Here is a 19226-nt window from a genome sequence, read left to right as displayed (position 1 = left end):
AGAGAGTAGTATTTTATGGGCCAGGCTACCTAACCTAACCTCCTCACTCTGAACGAGGCAATGAAGCAGACAGGCCCGTTAAGATGCATATCTACTCTTTAGTAACTTCATAGTGTCTACTTTAAAAACTACACATCAGGCTTTATATTAGTACAACATAGACACACCACAAATGTATATGAGTACCTAATGAGTCGCCACAAAATACAATATACAGCACCTAAGTAAATTTGTACCATTTAATTAAGAATCATGCAGCCCTAAATAGACACAACACAGGCATCTTTCAATATTCCTCCTTCCTATTGTCAAGTTCCATTTGCATAGGGCTGCCACTAACGACTATTTATCTATTCATTCATCCATTTTATTAATTAGTCACTTAATTTATCGATTCATTTTCCTCCATAAGTTAAATTGAGCATAAATTCCATTTATTTTGACACCAAAAACTGTCATTATATAATGTAGCATGAAACAAAGAGTAAACAGAGGTTTACATATGAAAGTGTAAACAGTAGGTTTTAACTGGGAACTTGGCGTAACTCGTAACAGCGTAACAGTCAGCAGTGCAGTGGGTTGTCATACCAGTCATCAGAGTGTAATGTAATCTAGAGTATTTATGAGATTCTCTACACAAGGAAATGTGCTTAAAATACCAGCCAAAAATTATTAGATATGCTTTTATCCCATCAAGACCAAAACACACACACACAGAGAGAGAGAGAGAGAGAGAGAGAGAGAGAGAGAGAGAGAGAGAGAGAGAGACACAGACAGACAGACAGACAGACAGACAGACAGACAATCAACGTAAGTCCAGATTCTGAACCAAGAGTTTCTCTACTTTTTTGTCTCATGCTAATTTTAGGTACTTCTATGCTTTTATTACCTTGGGTCAGATTTTGCTGCAAACAAAATGATTATTATTATTATTATAATTCTGGATGAACAGACCAATAAAAATGCTCTAAATTACTTAAAGTACACACACACACGCACACACACGCACACACACGCACACACACGCGCAAGACATTGACCTAAAATATTAACGTTGACATCATCGATCACAGGTCAGCCCTACATTTGCACCTTTTGACCTGTATGAGTTTTTAAAAGAAATCGGCCAGGCTGTTAAATACGTTTCCCAGTTCGTTAGATGAATATTTAGACCAAATATATGATATTCCGTGATTCAGGAAACAAACTATTCCAGAACCAACAAAGCCTTATTCCTAAACAGCCCAGTACTCTTTGCGACTGGTTCAGTTAGTGGGCCATGACCCCGCCTGTGCATCTTCCGCAAGTTCAGCACTGCTACTGTGGTATAAATCTTCTCTGTGAAACTACATCTTCACTCAATATGTTAATGCACTTGTGCTGCTGAAGGATGTGCAGAAAGCAAAGCCAGTAATCACAACACACCAATGAGAGACTGCAAAAAGTGGTCGTCTGCTATTAATAACAAACGGCGGAAGTACACATCACTGCATGTATTCAAATCATTTGTGTGTGTGTGTGTGTGTGTGTGTATGTGTGTGTGTGTGTGTGTGTGTGTGTGTGTGTGTTCGTGTGTTCAAAACACTTTAAAGCCCTAAGATTTTAAGAATCATTTCAATTCTGAGCTTTTAGAAACTGTAACAAATCCAGACTGGAGCTTCTGGAGATCTTACTGAATGCAAGCAGGGGTAGACTAGCATTGCTAAATGCACTTTAGCTAAGAGCTCAAAGGACACCTGACCCCAGTCTAAAAACTAGGCCCATGTAGTTTAGAATGTAATGTTTTTTAATACTCATGAAAGCCTTAAAATTAGTACATATCATTTCAGACAAATTGAGATTGACTTGAGTGCACCCTATGAGTGTACAGACTGCCTCTTCTGTATGCAAGTGTGAATGTGATGGGCTAGTAGATAGGAGTGTAAAGACTGGGCCTTGATCCTTGGAGTAATTCTGTAATTGATGATGCCATTCCTCACTTGTTTTCCACCCAAAATATATATCAACGTTCTTTCAAAGCTCTGGAGTGACACAGCCCCTTCAGACATTAACAAAGTCAGATGTGCCCATCCCTGTTAGCTCTTTGCATGTGACTTATATACAAGTGAATGAGCTGCAAGCTAATGATGAATCGCTATTGTCTCTCTCCCTGTTGTGCTGGTGGCAGTCTGAGTGGAATAGCTGGGTTTAAAGTAGCGCAGCACTTCTGCTGTCTGAATGCAAGAGATAAATCAGAAACACAACAGCCCAAAAACGTCTTCCCCGCTGAGCCCCTGTACTAGCACACGCACACACACACACACACACACACACACACACACAAATACATGCACACTGTGGGGTTCGAGGGCGAGCCAGTTCTACGGGGGCTCTATCCAAGGCCGTGGCGGAGGCAACATCCGCTTCCCCGCGGCCCACGCGCGGCATAAACAAACGCGGAACAGCCGCTTAAATCCGCATGGAAGAGGGAACGTCTGCAAAAAAGCGGCGGCATTATTCATAAACACAGCGCATCCTCAAAGGGCCGCTTCAGAGCTCGCCGCGCGCCATCACGCATCCCAACTCGCTTTTGTTCCCATCCGCGCGCAGCCTGCCTATTAATCCACCACACAGCGCAGCGAGCGGCGAGCAAAACGCACGCACCGGCGAAGTGAGAGGGACAAACAGAAAGAAGGGAGCGGAAAGAAAGAAGCAGGGAGAGATAGAAAGGGGGTTGGGGTGTTGTTGGGGTGAGAGGAATCTGTCGGGTATAATTCTCGCAACAGCAGCAAGAAGGAGAAGTCGAGCACTCTGACAACAGCACTCGGAGAGCATTACCTGCCGTCAGAACGCTTCGATATATCAAAGCTGTAATTGAGCCGCATGGAGTTCAAAGGAATCCAATGGAAACCGTTTCAAAGCAAACTAAATCCTGCCCTTAATTCTTCCTTTATTTGCCATCCATACTGATGTTCGGCACATGATGAAGCTTTTACTTATTTTTTTTTTAAGGCTAAATGGAAGCTGGATTATTAAGAGCTTTTAGGTCATGTACGGTCTTCTGTTATGAGCTGTTGTTTCCCTTAGTGTGTCCCTGCATGTCAATCATACTCATAATCCCCCATCTATGGCTGCCTGAACAGCAGACATGCTGGCTCAAGACAAACGCTCAGAGTAGTACAGCAGGGCATGTCAGTGTGCTGACAAAAGTGAGGCCTTGAATTTTCTCAAGTCTCCTGAAATCATTTCCCCATATATACCCAATCTTCACTGTCCCGCAAAAACCTCTTTGCCTTTGTTCACTTCCTGGTATAATCTGAAGCTGGCCATTGTCCTTTCAATTTAATGACGAATGGACCAGTGAAAATGCTTCAGAATGACTGTGACTAAAAGATTTTTACTTCAACTTCCATTGAAAGTTAAGGTTTTTTTCCTTGACTTGTAAAGTTGCCGTTTCGGAGGTGAAGGTTTTTGCATGTACAGTGGGGAGAACAAGTATTTGATACACTGCTGATTTTTCACTTGCAAAGCATGTAGAAGACTGTAATTTTTATCATAGGTACTCTTCAACTGTGAGTGATGGAATCTAAAACAAAAATCCAGAAAAATACATTGTATGATTTTTAAATAATTAATTTCCATTTTATTGTGGGAAATAAGTATTTGATACACCAGAAAAAGAAACTTAATATTTGGTACAGAAACTTTTTGCAATTACAGAGATGAGACGTTTCCTGTAGTTCTTGACAAGGTTTGCACACACTGCAGCAGGGATTTTGGCCCACTCCTCCATACAGATCTCCTCCAGAGCCTTCAGGTTTCGTGGCTGTCGCTGGGCCACACGGACTTTAAGCTCCCTCCAAAGATTTTCTATTGGATTCAGGTCTGGAGACTGGCTAGGCCACTCCAGGACCTTAAGATGTTTCCTACGGAGCCACTCTTTAGTTGCCCTGGCTGTGTGTTTTGGGTCGTTATCATGCTGGAAGACCCAGCCACGACCCATCTTCAGTGCTCTTACTGAGGGAAGGAGGTTGTTGGCCAAAATCTCACGATACATGGCCCCATCCATCCTTCCCACAATACGGTGCAGTCGTCCTGTCCCCTTTGCAGAAAAGCATCCCCAAAGAATGATGTTTCCACCGCCATGCTTCACGGTTGGGATGGTGTTCTTGGGGTTGTACTCATCATTCTTCTTCCTCCAAACATGACGAGTGGAGTTTAAACCAAAAAGTTCTATTTTTGTCTCATCAGACCACATGACCTTCTCCCATTCCTCCTCTGGATCATTCAGATGGTCATTTGCAAACTTCAGACGGGCTTTGACATGCGTTGGCTTGAGGAAGGGCACCTTGCGTGCACTGCAGGATTTTAATCCTTGATGGCGTAGTGTGTTACTGATTGTTTTCTTTGAGACTGTGGTCCCAGCTCTATTCAGGTCATTGACCAGGTCCTGCCGTGTAATTCTGGGCTCATTCCTCACCTTCCTCAAGATCATTGATGCTCCACGAGGTGAGATCTTGCATGGTGCCCCAGACCGAGGGAGATTATCCGTTATTTTGCATTTCTTCCATTTTCTAATAATTGCACCAACAGTTGTTGCCTTCTCACCAAGCTGCTTGCCTATTGTCCTGTAGCCCATCCCAGCCTTGTGCAGGTCTACAATTTTATCCCTGATGTCCTTACAAAGCTCTCTGGTCTTGGGCATTGTGGAGATGCTGGAGTCTGACAGATTGAGTGTGTGGACAGGTGTCTTTTATACAGGCAACGAGTTCAAACAGGTGCAGTTAATACAGGTAATGAGTGGAGAACAGGAGGGCTTCTTAAAGAAGAAGTAACATGTCTGTGAGAGCCAAAATTCTTACTGGTTGATAGATGATCAAATACTTATTTCCCACAATAAAATGGAAATTAATTATTTAAAAATCATACAATGTATTTTTCTGGATTTTTGTTTTAGATTCCATCACTCACAGTTGAAGAGTACCTATGATAAAAATTACATTCGTCTACATGCTTTGCAAGTGGGAAAACCTGAAAAATCAGCAGTGTATCAAATACTTGTTCTCCCCACTGTAAGTGACAATACAGAATGACATCAGTGAAAGTGTTACCAAAGCAAGAAGCTAAAGACAAAATTGTCTTGATTCAATTATATGTTCCCAATGTGCATGTACTAGTCATTTATGAGCAGAAGCGAGCAAAGCCCTCTAGCGTGCAACTCTGCTCCGTATGTTTATGGTATGCAGTTTCCCTGTGAAGCGTTCTCTTCTCTCTTTCCTCTCAAAGGTCCTCAAACACCCCGTCTACAACCAACTGTTTTCCCTTCTCACTCAGAACAATCTACAATCTAACCAGTCTGGCTTCAAAGCTGCACACTCCACTGAAACTGCTCTCTTTGCAGTTACAGAGAAGCTCCATGGAGCAAAGTCTGCCAAACTGTCATCAGTCCTGATTCTCCTCGACCTCTCTGCAGCTTTTGACACAGTGGACCACAAGATTCTCCTGTCTGTCCTCACCAGTCTTGGCGATGGTTTGCATCGTACCTGCAGGAACGCTCATACCAGGTTACATGGCAGAGGGACACATCCTCTCCTTTGTAGTGTCTCACCTGGCGTTCCACAAGGCTTGGTTCTTGGTCCTCTTCTTTTCTCACTCTACACTAGCTCTCTTGGTAAAGTAATAACCTCCCCTGGATTCTCTTACCACTGTTACACTGATGATACTCAACTCATCCTTTCTTTCCCACCTTCCCACCTTCTGACTGCACTGTACCACCTCTTCTCAATCTATGAATCCCATCACACACCCTGCAGGTATTTGTCATCATTTATCATTCTTGTCCTGACGCAAGATGACTCATTTTTGTCCAGGGAGCTTATGGTACTGTGTAAAAGTCAGAAACCACCCCTCATATATTAGAAGTGAATGATTAGTTAGTGTGAGGAAAAAACAAAACAGAAAGCAATGTTTAACTATAAGCTTTAAGTGATGTTTTTAAAGAATGGGGTCAGTTTGATGGTCTATCATGTCTTGCACAGTGGGGTAGGACTATACTTTTTCTCTTATCTCTGCAAAACAATACCTCCCAAAAAAACAGCATGTGCTGTATGGCTGTTGTGAGAAGAAATTCAATAAATGAAGAGTGGTTGGTAGCTTTTACACAGTACTGTACACTTCTACATCAAGTACATTCAACGCATCCTTCCGTTTTCACTTTGGGAACACAGGTCTGACTGTCATACTTTTCAATCTGTCTCTCTTATTTTACAAATCAAAAAGACAAGATGCCCTGCACAATATTAGTGCGATGAGTGTTATGCGGTCATTCCACTAATATGATGATATTACACTTGTTGTAATTGAAATGTTGTGCATGGGGTTGGCCGTTACACTAATGAGTTCACTTTGATTTCTCATCAAAGAGCAAGAACATATAAAACTGAAATTAAAGATCCAATATAATCACTGAATGACTGTATTGTCAGGCTATATTTGAGAAATTACTAGAATTATCATGCATGTATGCATAAACTCCCATACATAACTGACATACTTAAGAGCAGTTAAAACAAAGGTTTAAAAAACTGCCCCTGAAAGAATTTAAAGACACGTAACAACTAACCTCACAAGTGACACGACCAACCACTGCTACACTAAACTCCATGCTAACGTCTTTCCTTGTGGCTCTCCCTTTTGCTGAATAATGCCCACACAGGCACTTTAACCCACAGCTGTAACGGTAATTAAACGGGAATGGTTAAGCGTGACCGCAAGCAGGAGTCGAAATCCCGGCAAAGCTGATTCAGTCATTTCCCCCCCTTCTAGACCTTGTAACTCCCCGGGAAATTACCACCGGGGCACGTGTGTGAGCAGAAGCCAACACCAGTAAATACAATGACATCTAGATTACAGTTGGCACAGTGTGATGTTTGAGACATGTTTATTTCTACAGCTGAGGGGTTTTTTTTTGTTTAGATTTAGATACACAAGGGTATTCTTTCATCTTTCTAGAGAGAAAGGGCAAAAATCTACCCTACTTGTGTGTGTGTGGTAGCTCCTGAGAAAAAGTGATGTAGCACAACCAGTAATGCAAAAATGGTTGTCTGTTGTTGTTTTTTTTTTTTACAGTTGAATTTTCAGTTTTCACGAAAGCAAATGTCATAACAAGCTGTTGGCCTTTTATTCTGAGGTTGTCATGTCTGGCTTCCGGCAGGTTTTGAGCAGATTTTCAGTAAGACACAGTTTGGTGTCCTGTAATGCATTTATTAGGTATTTAAGTTACTCAATGTATAAACAAAAAGGTATGTGACTTTGGTTGGGGTGCAAAAAAAAAAAAAAACCCAGCTAGCTAACCTTATCCTTTTACAGTGGACATTGCTCAGTCTGGCACAGACACCTGGCTAGAATTAGCTTTTAGCCTAGCATGGATTCCTGCTCTCATGCCTGGCTGTTGAGCTCCTCATCTGCAGAAACTGGCACGGGAAAAAGCTGGGCTGGGTTTTGTGTGGCAACTTGCATTCTCAGAACTAGCAGAGTCTGGCTGTGATCTGCACACATTACGCAACAGTTTGGGGGTTTAGAATTAGGCTCTTTTACAGCTCTGTTTTGGGTAAGCATGGGTTTCTTTTGAAGGAGAACACAACAGTGGTTGAGGTTCACTGTCACTTACATGTTAACCTCTCATTATTCAACAATGCCAAGGTAAATACAGTAGGGCGCCTTGTGGACTGCATGTGTAAACGACATAAAGCCTCAACATATTTTACTTCATCGTATCAGTCCGGCTTGCTTCAAGGTGCCTTCACATTCTCATAAGTAACATAGAATTTTAAACATTAAAAAAAGAGGTCGGGCAAGAGGATATGCAACCTCTGTCCTCATAACATAACCTCTCAGCATCAGTGCTTCTAGACATCTCCCCCGTTGAACCAGACAATAGCACTATTACAATCAATCCCTGTGAAAACCATCCCTGTAGTCACCTACACAAGCACAAACACACCAGTACGTGTAAAGCCCCCAGCAAAGCTGCTTAAACAAAACAATATTGATTATGGCTGGAAGGACAAGCCAGTCATGACTGTGTGTGTAAGTACATATGCACACATCTGCACATCAACACACACACACACACACACACAAACTGGCTGGAGCATGGATTTATAGCCTTGTTCCCTGGACACGGAAGGATTAGCAGCCCATGGCACGGACGGTAATGAGATGTGAGAGAAACACTATGTGCCTAATTACTGTCCCTCTCACTGCTGTTGTCTTACTCCACGTCTATGTGTGTGTTACGTGTGTGTGTGTGTGAGAGAGAGAGAGAGAACGTGTGCGAATGATCTGCAACCATCTCCATGTCTTGGTAAACACCAGCTGTGTTCGCGCTGAATGCATCGTCAACAAGAGGAAAGGGGGGGGGGGGGGGGGGGGGCAAGCTGATAATTTGTGTTAATGAGAAAGCTAATTCTGAAAGTTTGTTTTGAAGATATGCACTCATAATTAGGTCAACAGAAGCTGCACGTTAACAGTGGAGAGTCTATCAAGCAGCTCAGAGGAACAGTTTTCATCTCAATATAAGCTCCAACTGGCCACCTAGTGCAGGACAGGTGAAACTGACCCTAAATCAGCCCCCACAAACACATGCACTACAGGTCCAAGTGTGTGCAGAGTTTTTCCTCTGAAACCAGGGTCTTCTTTAAAGGGGGTTTGTGACCCTTTACATTAGATGTTGGAACCTATAATGGCATTCAAACAGGGGAGCATTAGTAAGGTCAAGGACAGATGTCTAGGGGTGAGCTGGGGTGATCTTTGATAAAGCTCCATCACTCCAGAAAACACAGTTCCACTGCTCCACAGCTCAGTGCCGGGGGGCTTTATAACCCACAAGCAGAGCATCCAGAGCCTCCCATTCTACTACCTGTGCTTTTCTGTGGAGATTATACAACCTGCCTGTGTGTGTACAGTGAATTCACAGATTAGAAAGGCAGTCCAGATACTTTTGGACATGTTAGTGTATATTATTTCTGTCTCAGTGCCTATTTTGACCCTTAAAATATCATATGCTTACATTAAACTAAGGGCACATAAAATAAAGGCAGCAAGCTCAATGAATAGCACTGAATATTGTGTGTTTAAGAGTGTGCGTGTGTGTGTGGTTTGAAGCTGGTGTTCCTCGGCTGTGCTGTGTCTGTCAGAGCCTGCCTGTTTCACACTGACCATAATGAGCAACATCTCTGTTCTGTCACACTCCTCCCTCTCTCTCTCTCTCTCTCTCTCTCTCCATGTCTGTGCTCTATCCGCTCTCACAGGATGGCCAATTAAACTGGTGTTAGGAAACAGGAAGCACATGACAGGGACAAAGACGCTCATTTTACTCCCCATTTCTCTCCCCCACTGACACACGATACAGCACAGCAACACACAACAGAGCACAGAGACCACACAGCAACTCACAGCAGAGCCGAGTGAAGCAGAGCTGACTGGAATACTGAGCAAGATGCAGGATGACACAGCACATGCCTCTAGTGCATGCTCTAAAGCTCTAGCTCTACCTGCCCCATGTTTAAGTCTGACCTGCAGAGTGATGGGCATGTTTATGAGGACACATTCACAGTACTACCATGTACTGTAATTAGAATCTAGTTTCTTTAGAAATCAGGTAAAGCTATGCTCACATTACAGAATTAAGGTCAAAGTCTGGATTTTGGAAAAGTGTGGCAAACACCTGTTTTTTTTTTTCACCCTGAGAGCTGTCTGAACCTTTTTATATGAGAGCCTTGATTCACATGGTCATGTGATTTTAAAGAAAAAGGTCAAATTCTTAATAAATTAATGTTCATTTTCATTAGTGTATTTTCAACAAAAAAGAAAAAACACAAAATAAAGACTATTCAATAAAGCTAGTAAATGTTGCTAAATTCAGTTACTAAATCAAGCAGAAGTAGTATCAGTGTTGCTTACCATCATCATCCTCAGGTGGACCATCGTAAGATTTATCGATAGCGGCACGGAAGCTCTCGTTGCAGCCACGGCCCCTCACCATGTTGGGGCGGGGCCTGTGGAAGGGCAACAGGTCATTCTTCTGAGCCTCGATCACAGCCGTCTGCAGGCTCTCCAGAGAACTGGACTTCTTCAGGCCCAGTGTAGGACCCAGCTCCACACCAGGGAGCACTTAAAATTAAAGAAAATAAGGAGAATGATTAGTTGACTTCTTATGGTTGGCCAGAAGGGCCGTTTCTAGCAGTGGTTTAAGGCCACCAACCGGCCTCCGTTTTGGTTTAGCTGAAATACTATGCATTTTGTTTGGTCTGTATAGATTTTTCATTTTGTTTCATACAGTACAGACAAATGATGACATTAGGCAGGATTATAACTGATTATAACCTATTATAACCCCTGGTCGATAGAGAACTGATGAAACCCCATGTGTAGCGGCTTTGCTTGAAGCTGTGGTGTTGAGGTATGCAAGAGCCCTCAAAGCAGATGGTGCCATTCGTGGTGTGGTGCCACCCACCCACACACACACCCACACAGCAGGACAGTGGTGGCTCAGCGGTTAGAGCCCCGGGATATCGATAACAGGGTTGTGGGTTCGATTCCCGGGCTCGGCAAGCTGCCACTGTTGGGCCCTTGGACCCTCTCTGCTCCCCGGGCGCTGGAGTTGGCTGCCCACCGCTCTGGGTGTGTGTGTGTGTGTACTCACTGTGTGTGTGTGTTCACAACCAGATGGGTTAAATGCGGAGGACACATTTAATACGTGCACCTTTACCTTTACCATACTATTATGATCTCAGTCTTTGTCTTTCTGATAGATTTCACAGCGATTATTTAGTAAGAATGGACAAAAGTATTGGGAAGTATATATATGTATTTATTTATTTATTTTATTCATTGTTTTAATCAAAGAAAAACACATTCGCCACTATGCACGCTGATTAAGGGGGCTGGGTCAATAGCTAGACCATTTCCCTCAGGCACATCAGGTTAATGACAAAGTTAAATGTTAATAAGGTGACTGCAGCAAGGGGTGTGTGTATGTGCGTCTGTGTTTGAGTGAGAGGCAGAGAGAGTGTAAGAACACACAGGGTTTACTCTCTCCAACTTCATGCTGTCCTGCTCGTATGAAAATGAGTTTTTGAACACACGCCTCTGCAGAGGGTGATGAATGAGCAGAATGAGGCAGAGAACAGCATCTCCATCCATCAGGGTATTCTCTCCTCCTCTCCATCCTTGCTTTCCCCCCCAACCCTCCTCTCCTCGGTCTGCATCTCCTGCACCCAAAATCATTAGCTAAAGCATTGCAGCTCCCACAGTGCATGCCGGAACGGGGAAATCAGCGTATCGACAGGCGTCACGCCCTGCTGGAATTCCAATCAGCCTGCGCCGGACCGCTCTGTTTGCCTAATGGCCATTTAAATGTAAGAGGAAGTGGAACTGGTACGACTCCACTGTACTACTATAGCTGTCCAGAGGAAAGTACAACTGAGTCATGGGCCTAGCTTCAGACATGACAGAAGGGTTCAGAGTGTAAGACTGAGACCTTCCCTTGAGAATGCCATTGACAGTGAGCGTCCTCTGTCATTTGGCATGCTAAATAATGTATGACTAAAACGGAAGCAAAAGTGGGTGTGCTGCAGTGAAATGATGCTTCACAGTGTCTTCTCTATGATGCCAAATAGCAGCTGACTGCATTGCATTATGCATTCATAATAACAGGCCCAGACACACACGGGTCACTACAAGCAATAAGAACAGCCCCCCCACCCAAATAATACTCAGTTAGTGTTGGTATACACCAATGGTGCACCCTCATTTGCTACAGTAACTCCTCTACTATTCTGGGAAGGCTTTACACTAGACGATGGAACAGTCGATCATAAAAGCCACTCCAACTCAAACCAAATCTGAAATTTGGAGCTCCATTACTCAACGGCCTAACAATTCTGGGAGGCTTTATACCCCTCCAGCTGATGCTTGGCACAGAGCATGGTGACCTCATCTCTCATTTAAGGCCTCATATTCAACTGGCCACGGCATCAGCTTTTCTATGTGGACAAAAGTACCAGGACATCTGATCATTCACTGTTCGTACTATTATGATCTCAGTCTTTGTCTTTCTGATAGATTTCACAGCGATTAATTAGTAAGAATAGACAATGCTGGAATACATCTATATGGACAAAAGTATTGGGACACCTGCCCATTCAGTGTTTCTTCCAAAATCAAGGGTATTAAAACAAGTTTATTCTGCTTTTGTTGAAGTAACTGTCTGCATTGTCCAGGAAAGGCTTTCTACTAGGTTTTGGAGCACTGTTGAGAAGATCTGATTACACTCAGCTGCAAGAGTGTTAGTGAGGGCAAACTGTTGTATGATCATACTCCAATTCATTCCAAAAGAACTGACTAGAGCACCATCATTCCAAAGAGCACATCAATGCTTGGGGGCACAGCCTGGCATTAGGCAAAGTGCCAACAGGTTCATGTTCATCTGCTCCAGAGAGTCCTATTCTATTGGCAATACTTTTCTATAGAGACCAGACAAGCTGTGTGTATGTGTGCATGTGAATTTGTACATCTGTGTCAGCAATGGATGCAACTTAAAGTAGCTGAATGCATCATTAGAAGGGGTGTCTACAAGCATTTGGACATATAGTGTATAACGTATATGGCAGGTGGTAGGCGTACCTAATAATCCAACACGTCAATGCATGTTGTGTACCGTATGTTTCTCTAAATAACTCTTTAAATAACAACACATTAAATGTTTCTCACTACATTTAGAGAACACGCCTGAAGTCATTAGAAAGGTTAGTGACTGTGAGAGAACAGGAAAAGCAGAAGAATAAGAAAGCGAAAGAAGGAAGAGAAGAAAAAAAGAAAGACGTAGGTGCTCCTGGACTCCTGAGAGTCGGTGGCCTGTGGTGCTGGGGGACAGAGAACAGGATTTGTGTGAAATGAAGGTTATAAATAGCAGGCTGCTGCTGCATGACACAGTCGGACAGGAAAAAAAACCCTTCTTTTGTGAGTGGAATTCCTGTCACAAATGTAATTACTGCTGTCCACTGGCTGGCTGATAGAATTAAGCAGCTTTATGGCTGCTAGTCCATGGAGAACTACGGCACAGCCCTGGCTCCAGGGACGTAAACAGCATGTATGTAGGGCTGGGCAATATGATGTATTATCATGTTATCGTTGTGATAAAATACGTCACAATGCATTTTTCTGAGGACAGCATTTATAAGGCATAGTGCATTTCTACTGCTATACTGACCAACTCACTGACCAAAATCACTCCAGTGTTTACTTGTAGAAACTGTTATTTCTAGATAACATTACAATCCCTTCTAGTAATATCAGATCTACAGACTAGCAGACTCCTGAACTGATATCTTACACTCTCCCTCTCTCTCTCTCTCTCTCTCCCTCTTTCTCTCTTTCCAACCATTTATCCCAGGTAACATGGGAAGCATTTTTTGCACAAGCATTTGCACTGATAACTTTAATACCTCACTGGACTTTATTTATCGCACATTGCACAACTTGCACACTACAGTCATTATTTATTATCCTCTGTCTGTACTGTGTTGTCTGTCCGCACTTGTTTGTTTGTGTTGCACTTGTGTTTTGTATGCACTGTCTATGTTGCACCATGGTCCGGGAGGAACGTTGTTTAGTTTCACTGTGTACTCTGTATGTAGTTGAAATGACAATAAACCCACTTGACTTGACTTGACTAGCAAAGTCATTAGAGATTCTACTAGCAAAAACTGCATCACAGATCTAGAATCTAGAATTAGAGTTTTCACTAGTAAAAGTGAGTTAGGACATGTATCACTGGGGTGATTTTAAGCTAAAACAGCTTGCCATGCTATCCATCGGTTAAATTGTGTACAGTAATTTTAAAAGACAGTATAGTAACATGATAACTGATTGATTGTTGGCCCATAAAGCCATTACTTCATAAAAAATAGTTATTTATATTATATATTTGTGCGCCACTTGATCTCTCTTATTCTGTTTTTGCAAGACCTGTGTAGTCTTCAAGAATTTCAATGAAACTTTTCTGCCATATCAGGAGCGTGTCTGTGTGCAGATGATATTTCAGACAGCACGGGCAGCGAGTGGTGCCTGTTAATGTGGTGCAACGATGTCAAAATCGTAAAGGTCGTGAGGCAACACAAGCACAGGAGTTTTTTAATGCGTGTGACAGAAAAGTTCGCTGTTAGAGCGTGTCAGCATGTGAGAGTGTGTTGGTTTATCACAAGGGTGTCGTGTCTGGCGGTCAAAGTGACGAACGTAACCTCAGGTGCATTTCCTGCGTTACTACCGTCGTGTGCGTTTAAGAGAACCCTGTTAAAGATGAGGCAGACAGATGACACCTGCTGCTGGAGAAGGACCTACCAGCTACATTGCTGTGCTTACAGTACTCCAGATATGAGAGACAGAGGAAGGGGGGGGGGCACCCGGGAAAGAAAATAGGATTTTAAAGGTCGGCTGTCACTGTGACGCTTCTGCTCCGCTCTTGCTGTCACCCTTCTGCCGCCATTTGTCTGCCTCCGCTTAGCTTGGAAGAGAATGCGTCGAGCTCGACGCCCAGAACAACTTAAGGGATCCACCCCTGCCCATCAAATGGAGCAGAGAGTTTTACTGGAACAGAGCTACACACACACACACACACACACACACACACACAGTAGTGAGAGGTGCTGAGTTCCAGCCTCCAGCGGAGGCTCAGATAGGACGCTCCATCACCCTTAACGTCCCGTATCTAGGCAGCAGTCAGTGCAGCCCCCGCACCCTCTCTCCTGCAGATCCATCATGGGGACGGGCGAGGAGTAAAAGGCTCTCTCTCTCCTCAGCGTGTGTTATGATATTTAAGCTGGAGGAGATGTATGACTCTGATAATTGCCAGCGACAGACTTTTAAAAGGCATCTCATAATTACAGTTCACCTTTATTGGGTTAGTGGGCGAGCGGAAGGCTACAGGGGGTTGCGGAGAGAGCCAGCAAGCAAGCGAGAGAGATTGTCATTGTAAAAACAGAGTGATAGATGGCTAGGCATGCTTACCAGCACACTAGCACAGCCCATTAAATTCCATCTCTCATGACAGAGTTAACTAAATACTGTGGTCTACAGGAGTGACTGACCTTCCCCCATCACTGAACTGCAGCCCTGATAGAACAATGCGTCTGAAGCATCAGCTGATCCAACCTTCCATGAGTCGAGACGCGCTGTGTTGGGGATGGGTCATTTATAACTGTATAGTGTTTGCTGTACACTGTACATCTGGCTGTAGATGCTATATGCACTCTTATGCCCATAATTCACACAGGTAAGACAGAGAGACCGACAGACAAGAGACGGGGGGGGGGGGGGGGGGGGGGTTGGGGGGCTGTGCTGACACCAACGTTTGTACTATATTTCATGTCCAACCAGATACACCTGTGAAAGCTTTCTTATTCTCTTCATTCAGTCACTTACATACACACACACACACACACACACACACACACACACACACACACACACACACAGATGACTTTCTGCAGGCCAAATTAATCCATCAATCCCAATCAGTCAAACATGGCGGCCTTCAGCTCGAATCAACAACAAACTCCTTCTCAATTGTGAACGGAGAGCAGGGGGAGGAGGAAAAAGCGCATTACAAAGAAAAGCACAGAGGGAAAGAGAGTGACAAAGAGAGGGAGGGAGAGCGAGAAAGAGAGAGAGGGAAAGCAGCGGAATGACAGCAGAGCTCCTGGTAGGCCAGTGCTTGGCAGCGAGCTGTTTGTTTTCAAAGTCAAAATTACACAAGGGAACAAATCAGTCGACGGGCTCTCCACTGCTGATTCCTAAACATGGCCCAGCTTCTGAAAGCCTTCTTCACAACTCACACTCTAAGCTGCTTCGCTTCCGCACCGTCTCCTCTCACACACACACACTAACCACAATGGAAGAGAGGGCAGCGGCCAAGTCTGACGACAAAGTGCTCACAGATCACAAAGACACTGACGAGAAAACAAGCACACAGAGAGAGGAAAATCTGAACACAGATAAAGAGACCGTGCCCTGGACGACGTCTGCTGGAGGAAGACTGAGGAAAATGTAAAAGCGCAATATTTAAAGGAGAAGAGGATTTAGATGAGATTCCAGCTTTATCCAGAGAAACTGAGAGGGAGGAGGAGACATCGATAGTCAGGCAGATGAGAAATAGAGAGAGATATAGAGAGGGAGAAACTGAATGAACTGAAATGTTCAAACTGCTGTTAAGTGTCCTCTCTAGCTACTTATAATCCTATTATTATTATTATTATTATTATTAGCATTAGCATTATTATGGCAGTGAGACAGAAAGGAAGAGATTGTAAGGAGTAGTGAGAAAGAGGGGAAAAGGAAAGAGAAAAGAAGAGGAAAAAGATTGGCAGAGAAAGACAAAGACAGACAAAAAAAGGATAGAAAGGAAGGACAAAAACAAAGAAAAAGAAAAATACAAAGAAATTCAAAAAGACAAACAGGTAAAGAAAGAAAGACAGAAAGTAAAAAGGATAGAAAGACAAGGATAAAGACCAAGAAAAGACACGACAGGCAGAAAGAAAGACAAAAAAAGAGAAAGAGAGAGAGAGAGAGAGAGAGAGCGATAGAGAGAGAGAGAGAGAGCGATAGAGAGAGAGAGAGAGAGAGAGAGAGCGCGAGGGAGAGAGAGAGCGAGGGAGGGAGAGAGAGAGAGAGAGAGCGCGAGCGAGGGAGAGAGCGATAGAGAGAGAGAGAAGTGCAGACTCAGGGGGAAGCTAATCTGGGTGAGTTGAAGGATACGGACACAACGAGTCTGAGACACTTCATCAGCACAACTGTCATAAACTCAATCAATATCTCCCTCACACACAGAACTGGACCCTGCCAGCCAGCGCGCACTCACACACTCGCACTCGCAAGTGCAAAAAGTGTATAAAATACTGTGATTCTTCCAATTTACACACACAGATGTCTATTCACATACATGTACGTACATTAAAAGAACATTTCTGAATATTTACCTTTCACCACCCTACACACACACACACACACACACACACACACACACACACACACACACACACACACACACACACACAGGCACTTTGGTGGTCTCATGTTTCTTAGCGACAGGCTTTCATTTTGCTTATTTATTTCCACAGAAATTCCTGGATTGGATCAGCCGGCGTTCTTGGCACAGTGTGTAAAACCTCAGACGGATCTCCAGCACTTTCTCTCTGTCTGGATCTGCACAGAAAAACAAAGGCGAAGCAAACACATCTGCAGGCTCGCTTTTCTCCACTCGTCAGCGCTTCTTTCCTTCGCCTAGACTGATTTCATAAAACAAGGCTTTTAAAGCTTAATGATTCAGAGCAAAGCTCCCTAAAAGGACTAGCAGCAGCTTATGTAGCGGATAAAAAAAAAAAAAGTGACCGGCCTATCAAAGTGGACACACCAAAGGCTTTATTCAGCATTTCCTCCTGTTGCTAAGCAACATTAGCATCATAAGTGTCAGTCACTTCGATACATACAAGTGGGAAAATGAACTGCTGTTATTAGCTGAACGCGTGGAGTTGCTGACTAAAACAAGCTGCTTTTTGTTAAGGTTATTATTCTGAAGCCACTGGTGTCGTGATGGCCATTACAGTGGTACCTCTGATGTTAGCACCTATCTCCCAGGTTTGCAGAGTGCATATACTGGGGGTATGTTGAGATATACAGGTGTTCTTAATAAAGCGATGGGTGACCGTGTAGATAACACATATGGATAACGCACTTTCACAACTGGATTTTACGTCAAGGTTTTGTACAGATCTTTGCTGGATGCCCACTCCTAAGCCCTATTTCCTCATGCACTTTTAGCCAGGAATTTGAGGGTATGTGGACACTGCAACCAGTCATAGTACAATTCCTGTACAGCGGCTATTTACTGGTAGGGCTCATGCATGGATAAAGACGATAGATTAGCGGGCTAGATTACAGTCTCAATCACCAGCCAACCACTTCTTTTTTCGAAAAGCTACCAACGAAATGTTGCTGGACAGCTGATCACGTTTGAAGGAGAACTCTTAAATGCCATATCCGTGAAGTTGGGCTAACAGTTGCCCGTGCTGAATGACGGGGGAGTAGGAAAGGCCATGTTACCCACCCAGAGAGGCCAAGAGTGCTTTCTTGGACTCCCAGGGATCGACCATGTTGCACCATGTGGCATTTCTTAGATATGCTTTTGGAGCCATTCATCCAGCAATTCAGATAATTCTCAGGGGTTTTCTCACAATTGCATAGAGACGTGACACATTTCCCTTGTGCACAGACACATGCTGTCTTCAGCTTTGTGGCAGCTTATCAGCTCCTTAATTCAGACTAGCAGCACACGCTGTCTTGTGTTTTTGTCTGTTACTTGAGAAGGACACAAGTGAAACATGCCATGTTCTCTGGTGGTGGGAGCGCACCTTCAGTAAATAGTACCTGGGTCATATTACACCCAAATGTGCAGCGTCTGCTCCTTTGGTGTCTGCCTGCTAGCAGAGAGTGAAGTGTCCTTGGTGTGAATGAGTAAGCTCTTGACATTCTTTACATCTCAAGAGCAGACTAATATGGTCCGTTACAGAAGAACAATGAATTAAAAGCACTTTCTTCTGTGGGATGGCCTCCAATTTACTCCTCCTCAGGCTCATTGGATGTCTTGCCTCTGAGTAGCATGATACAGCGGTGCCTAAATCAATGAAAGAGCATGTGAAACCTGTGCATGTACAAGAAACCTCAGGATTTGAGTTTACAGAGGCGTGGGGCCTGTGAGTGGGTCAGCCATAAGCCTCCGAGACACATGAATAAAGAGTCAGGCTCGCAAGCAGGAACATTCTGTCTAGCCTGCCTCATCCACACAGGGAGTGGATAACACTTCAGTAAATTTCTCTGTCACAAATACGCCTTGTTTCAGCCCAGTCTTGAACTGAGAAGAGAATTCATCCCTTCTTCTCTACCGCTCAAACTCCCCAGCCAGGGTGTCAAATGTATTTTTTAAACAGAGCCGATCTCTCTTTTCTGAAGCCATGCGCAAATGAAAGGGTGTGTGGCGTTCAAACGGGAGGAGCTGAATGCTTTATACGAGACCTAAATCTGAGGCGAAGCCTCCTATTGATTTTACAAGCCTATACGTTTATTTCATTCTGCATGGAAACTGCCAGGGTGATTTACAGTAGGAATATATTCATGTTCTGTTTCTGCGGCTC

The 19226-nt window shown here is 43.7% G+C and overlaps 1 protein-coding gene across 6 annotated transcripts in view; it reads right to left on the bottom strand.

Moving 5' to 3' along the window:
- Window positions 1-19226, bottom strand: part of pard3bb (par-3 family cell polarity regulator beta b) — a 297029-nt gene that overhangs the window by 97326 nt on the left and 180477 nt on the right. For all 6 annotated transcript variants that reach the window (XM_072685655.1, XM_072685657.1, XM_072685659.1 and 3 more), the window contains one exon: window positions 9943-10152. In XM_072685655.1, the coding sequence (XP_072541756.1) occupies window positions 9943-10152 (210 nt within the window). The remainder of the gene's footprint in view (window positions 1-9942; window positions 10153-19226) is intronic.

This window comes from Salminus brasiliensis, chromosome 8 (genome assembly GCF_030463535.1).
Source record: "Salminus brasiliensis chromosome 8, fSalBra1.hap2, whole genome shotgun sequence".
In the NCBI taxonomy this organism is placed as follows: Eukaryota; Metazoa; Chordata; class Actinopteri; order Characiformes; family Bryconidae; genus Salminus; species Salminus brasiliensis.
Note: the sequence above shows the minus strand (reverse complement) of the source record. Positions and strands in the feature narration are given on the sequence as shown.